Source organism: Typopeltis vanoorti, chromosome 15, assembly GCF_054136105.1.
Source record: "Typopeltis vanoorti isolate ZY-2024b chromosome 15, IOZ_Tvanoo_1.0, whole genome shotgun sequence".
Lineage (NCBI taxonomy): Eukaryota > Metazoa > Arthropoda > Arachnida > Uropygi > Thelyphonidae > Typopeltis > Typopeltis vanoorti.
The window spans coordinates 39829415-39836023 of record NC_143563.1 but is presented as its reverse complement, the minus strand read 5'-3'; the positions used below and the strand labels follow the sequence as shown (position 1 = coordinate 39836023).

Sequence of the window (6609 nt, the reverse complement as noted above, 5' to 3'; positions counted from 1 at the left end):
ATTTTGATAATTTTTCATGGAACACTTATTTACTTTCCGCAGAATACAGTTTGGGAAGCCCTGGCCTAGCCTATACACTAATGAATGAATTGTTATAAAATTTTTATTTTATGCTAAGTAATTAAATTTAACTAATTAATAACAGTTATGATTTAATAATACATCTTTATGTTTGTTTACATTTCTCTCGATTATGAATGGTCTGTGTTTGTAATTTTTAATAAATTTTACTTTTTATAATAGATTTGTGTATATTTTATGGTAGTAAATGATAAAGTAGACTAGCATGTACATACATTTTATGCATTCGTGATATACCTAACTTTATCTTAATTTTTTCGATATTTCTAAGCTACAGAGTTCGTCTGCAAGTTTTTTCAAATTGTCACAAATCTCAAAAAATTTTCCAATATATTTATTCAAAAAAATCCATGTATAAGTGGACCCGCACAGTTCAGACCTGCATTCTTCAAGGGTCAACTGTAATTTATGAATGTTCTAGCCATCCAGAAAATTGCAACTGATGAATTAAAGATAATCTAATTAATATGCAGAGATTGATGGCTCCATCTCTTTAGGTCCTTCAGCAACTGAACTACCCCAAGACTCTAGGTTTTAACTTATTCTCTTGTATAATTTTTTTATCAAGTTCAGTTGAAGTTGAACTCATAAAAGGTTTGGAAACTTATAGAATATTTTAGTATTGCATAAACTTAAGGTTAAATAATTAAGACCAAGTTACTCTGCTTACTTCCAGTAAACAGAGTGATAGTGTCTCACAATGTTAATATTATATGATAATATGGGCATGTCCAGGCTAGAGGTATTCAAAAATGACTTGTAATGCAAGTTTGCACAACATATCAGTCCATAGCATACTTGGTCTCCAGAAATTTAGTGTCCTTATCCATGCAAGATGTTAATTTTCACCTGTTAAGCTGCTATGTTCAAATTTGCCCTTCTTTAGAGTACTGTTCTCACATTTGATTTGCAATCTCTTTGTTACAAGTAACTCCATGGAAATTATGAGTGTTAGTTCAGTGGAACTAATACGCGTCATGCTCACTTCTCAGCTAAGACTATGGTAACGCAAGCCATAGCTGCTCCACATCTATTAACAGTCTGGCTAGAAATCCACCAAATCTGCTTCTCCTGCCTCATTTTCTATCTCTTCTGACCTACTTTCTGAAGGACCTAAATTTACAGTTATTCAAAAAGAATGTCAGTTAAATTCCTTCTTTCTTAATGCTTATCCACATCTAGTATTAATTTACTACAGGTTCTGCAGCCTGCTGTCTTTGGAAATATTAAAAAGTACAGCATAGTTAATGTTTGGATTTCTTCAGTGGAAATATATATGCTCATCTCGTTCTTATCAATATATGCAGTAGAATTCCTTACTGGCAACATTGAAATGTTGCCACATTATAAGAATAACTTAAAAACAAATGAAACTCACATTAAAACTTATTTATTGTAGAATTTTTGCTTAAGTATAGGTGAAAATTCTACAATAAATAAGTTGCGATGTGAGTTTTCATCCATTTTTGAAGTTATTATTAATTTAATATAGAAACAAAAGGTTCTTTTTTAATTAGGATGTGTATTTATTCAGTGGTAAAACAAATTAAACAGGTAATTTCCTTTGGAAATTTTAGTGTTATCTGCTAGAAGTTATTCATAAGGTAACTTTGTATACAACCTTGAAACTTAGCTTGCAAGAAAAGTGTGATATACCACATTTGTTGACAAAAAAGTATAATTAATTTAATTTGTGAACATTTTATTTAAAAATGACATGTTGCTGTTAAGAGTATAATTAATTATTTTAGGGTCCAACAAGGGATCTGTTTATTTTGGGGATTTAGCATTCGACCTCCTCACGGTTAGCCTCAGATACTTCGTTTCCTAACTCATCCACACACCAGCATGTTCCTGTTGAGCCCCAACACTGCTTCTTATGGTAAGCTCCATTATCTTCACAAGTAGGTATGAAGGCTCCAATAACATCTGAAAAATGTAATTTAGGCAAACTAGATCATGCTTTGAGCAGTTATAGTTTCATACTAAACATAAAATTAATAGAAAAAAAATGGCCTTTATAAAAAAAAAAAAAGTATTAAAAATCTAGGTCTTTCTAGTGCAAATTTATGTGTATTTCTGTCATTAATTATGACTTATGATTTCTAGCTATGGTAGGTTATTTAGTGTGTGTGTGTATGCGCATGCGTCCGGGCACGCACACACACACATACAAAATGAAATTTTGTGGTAAATATAATCTGTAATGGAACGATAGTCAAAATTGTATTTGCATATTCAGTCAAATAATGACACATCAAGTGCAAGAAAAAAAATTGAAATGCAAACTTGTTGCGCAAGGAAATGTCTTCTCTGTTGTCATGCAGTCATTCTCATGTAAGGGTATATTGATATGGAGCTAGTTATTCCAATTCAGAAATGATGTCTCCAGCATGGAATATGTGCTTGTTATTTATTGTTTTTGAGTTTCACATCTAAACAGAAATGTTATTCTGCCATTATTACCTGACATATATGCCAGATTATCATATTAGTTATAAATAAACTTATAGGATATTTGAAAGATGTATTCGGTTATTATTGAACATTAATTGAATTGTAATTCCAGCATTACTCTTGAATGGGATTTGAGAGTAATGGTGGTATTACAATTCAGTAGAAATAAAGTTTTTAGAGCATTCTATTTTATCAAGGCTGAAACTTGAAACTGGTGACCCTTTCACAGCTTATATTTAAATCATATAAGTCCTTGCCTGCTATATTCTTCTCTTATCTTGAGGTGGTAGAGAACTTGATGGCATAGTTAAGGAATGCAAAAAAAAGAGAGACTGGGAGAATGAATGAAAGAAGGGCTTTCAATATTGAGGGGGAAGGCTTAACATTCTTGATGTGATGAATGAGGACTAGTCACAAAAATAAATAATGCTGAGTAAGGCTCATAATGGTCATTGCCAAAATTAGATTAGCTTAGACATATTTAACTATCCAAGTAACTGACAAAATCATTAGGGAAAGCACCAGAGAACATACAAAAAATAAAAAAAAAATTGAACAGTGGAAACGCTTTGCTTCAAATAGTTTATGCTTTGACAGTAGGCATATTGTTGGAATAATCAACCCTGTCGTGTAATCTACAAAATAATTAATAGGCAGTGGCTGGTTGGGTTGGTTAGAATTACAGTTGAAGCAATTATAGCTATGAGGCCAGTGTGTTATGTTTGCTAATTTCCATGTGTTTTGCATCAAGTTTTCAGAAGGAAAAGCCTGCCATCTACAGACAAGATCAGATAACCTGCCTTCATTTGAAAAGGCCTTATAAGAGCTCCTTCACATTCTACACAAGATTTTAACTCCGAAGTTGCAACATTCTCGTGAGCATGTTCTGAAGGCATTTTTACCTCTTTAAAATTCAGGTTTTTCATCATGCAAAGGAGATGAAAAACCTTTAGTTGTCTTGACTGTAGCAGGAAAAGTACTGAGTTTGATTCTCATTAGGAACGAATCTTCATTAATCCTTCATCCAAGTGTAAGCAAAGTTTGTACTTGAAGTATCCTCATGATCAAGCCTTAGTATCCCATAAATCACACTTCCTTTTGGATGTTTGTATTGCTATGCATTAAAGGGAAGGATCTATCCAAACCAGTTTTGATCTTTATTGAGGTATCTTTAGTGGAGGCCAACCCCAGGAAGATACCAGGGTTGAATTAATGCAGTGCAGATGTATATGGGGGGGAGTGATTTCTGCATTAATTCAACCTTAATCTTCTTCCTGGGTTTGGCTCCCACTAAAGAGACCTCAATAAAGATCAAAACTGGTTTGGATAATGATTCTTCCCTTAATGCAATACACACATCCAAAAGAAAGTGTAATTTGCATTATAGGATACTAAGGCAATTAGTTTTTAGTATGTTGATACTAAGTCTATATACAAGTCACCTAACCATGAATATACTTCATATGCAAACTTTGCTTATACTTGAAAGGAATAAACAAGAAAATAATTTCTTGATAAGTTTAATTTATGAAGTATTTATGTATTGCACAGTTATTATTATTATGTGACACTTCCAAGGTGTCACTGTGGGAGGGCCTACTACTTCACTACAGCTCACCTTCTCCCATACTAAGTCTTCCGAACTACACATCACTACTCCCAACAACACACACCATCTACTGCCCACTACTATCATCAATAGTACAATTTTGTTCTGAATTGCATGTGTTCTCTTGGCCGTTTTTTTTTTTTTTTTTTTTCCAACTGAAAGTGAGATAATTGGTCTAGTAGTTGCAGTTTTCACCCTTTCTCCTGAAAACTTGGGTTTTCCTCTTACAAAACCAGCTGTATTTGTGGGATAGATTGTGTAGGTGTAAGCATTCTTTGCATAAGACCTAGGACATATGAGGATACCATGACACCACTTTATTATTACTGTTTTACCTCTAACTTTCCTTTTAGTGTTAAAATGGTTAGCTGTTAACCAACTTTAAAATATGAAGTAAAAAGATGAAATTGACAAAGTTTGCTAGTCAGCAAATCACAATGCAAAGTAAACCAATTACTGAGGAATAATATTAATTAGTGTATTAATAATTATTATTATTTCGTGACATCTCCAAGGAGTCCAAACACTCATCGAGGGAGGGCACCCACTCTATAACACATTGTCTCCACCACTTCCATCTATTACCATTATCTACACCACTGCCCACCACCACTAGTATTTTCTGTCTGTAAATTGCATGTGTCCTGAAGGCCGATTTGTCTGTATGCGGGATGAAAACCCAAGTTTCCAGGAGAAAAAACCTGCTACCTCTGTATGAGATCGGCTAACTCACCTTCAATTGAAAAAAGCCCATATAAAGATTTCTCCCATCATGACGAGAATAATTAAACATAAAAATACAGTATGTATGTAAATAGTGATGCTATAAGCAAGTAGTATTGTATCTTAGTGCCAACACATTTCTCTTAACATATGTGACACAAAGTTCTTTAAGCTAGTTATTTTTATGCTGCATTTAGAAATTCTAAAGTTAAGCATTATAGTGTTTAAATTATAAAGGTATGTATACACTAATCCATTTTTACTTAATATACAATAATCAATAAAAAATAAATTTATTTTATTTATTAACAGTAAATTGTGTAAAAATTTTAATTACTGAAAAATGTATAGTAATAAAATAATGCATTGAAAGATTAATTAGTACAAAGGAACTTTTCAAAATCTTGCTTATAATTAGCTGGTTATAAAACTCATCTGTTAGTCATTCGCTTAAGGTATACTTAAGAGAGTGCTGGTGGTTAAATGACAAGATAACCCATTTCAACATCTCATTAACTGAGGATTTGGTTACTGGGAGGTTGATAATTGAGAGAGAAAGACCACTACTACTATAAATATATTTCAGCCATCTGAAAATTATTCTTTCAAAATTTTCACATTTTGCTCACAAAAAAATCACATTGACCAATCAATGCTTATTGTAAATATATACAGCAGCCTAGTAAAAAGATCACAATGCGTTTTCCACAATGAATATTTTTTAACACATCATCATCATCATCATCAAATTCCTGCCATGTACCCTCAAGGGGTGTACAGATGATAGTACTACATGAAAAAAATTACATCATTACTAACTTCCTATCTACAATTTTCCTCCAAATCATTCTGTTACTTGTCGAGACTCCAACATTATCAGATCTTATATTTCTATCGTCTAAGGCACTTTGTACCGTACCAATCCATCTATATCTTGGTCTTCCTCTGGGTCGTTTCGCTGCCAACCAGGCAGAGAACAAAGATTTTGCTAATCTTTCTTCGCCCATTCTGTTTAAGTGACCATACCACCTGAGATTAGCTCTGCTAACACATTCCTGGATGTTCACAATGTAAAGTTCTTTCCTAATATCTTCATTTTTAATATGATATTGCCATTGCTGGTAATTAGTTTACGGAATTAACAACGCATATAAAGTATATTAATTAAAGGTAACTTTAATGAATAACTTCTATATTTCGGCAACGTCACATTACCATCTTCAGGAACATAAAGATATGGTATGTGCACGCAGACACTAACACAAAGCAAATGAGGAAGAAAGCAAGAAACTAATATTGTTCCTAAAGTCCTAATGGTGCTCTCTTGCAGGATAATTTGGTAGTCTTGGCAGTTGGGCTGAAGTTCTCATAATGTAAGTCTCCCAAATTTGGGGTAGTTTCATGCACCCAAATTTGTTGAGGTTAGGAACGTTTTTTAGAGCTGCTGAAGATTCTTTGAATAATCTTTCATATTTAAACTTGCTGCGATGAATTATTTTTCTTTTCTTCCAATGAATTTTATGAAGGGTATCTAAAGCATGGTCTGCCAGCCCAGAGCGGCTGTACTGGTGAAACCGGATGTAGTCTTTGTGTTCTGAAATCCAGATATTTGTTGTTCTGCCTGTTTGGCCAAAGTAGGACAATTTGCAGCTGCAAGGGACCTGGTATACACCAGGTAGCTCTAGGGGAAGTGGTTGGTCTTTGGTAGAGCGGATAAGGGATGCCAACTTTTTATATGG

General features: G+C 33.4%; 1 protein-coding gene across 3 annotated transcripts in view; it reads right to left on the bottom strand.

Moving 5' to 3' along the window:
* Window positions 1-1766: 1766 nt before the first annotated feature.
* The window catches only part of LOC150098670 (SPARC-related modular calcium-binding protein 1-like), a 66785-nt gene continuing 61942 nt past the window's right edge, over window positions 1767-6609 (bottom strand). For all 3 annotated transcript variants that reach the window (XM_090404670.1, XM_090404671.1, XM_090404672.1), the window contains one exon: window positions 1767-2010. In XM_090404670.1, the coding sequence (XP_090260796.1) occupies window positions 1865-2010 (146 nt within the window). In that variant the 3' untranslated portion in view covers window positions 1767-1864. The remainder of the gene's footprint in view (window positions 2011-6609) is intronic.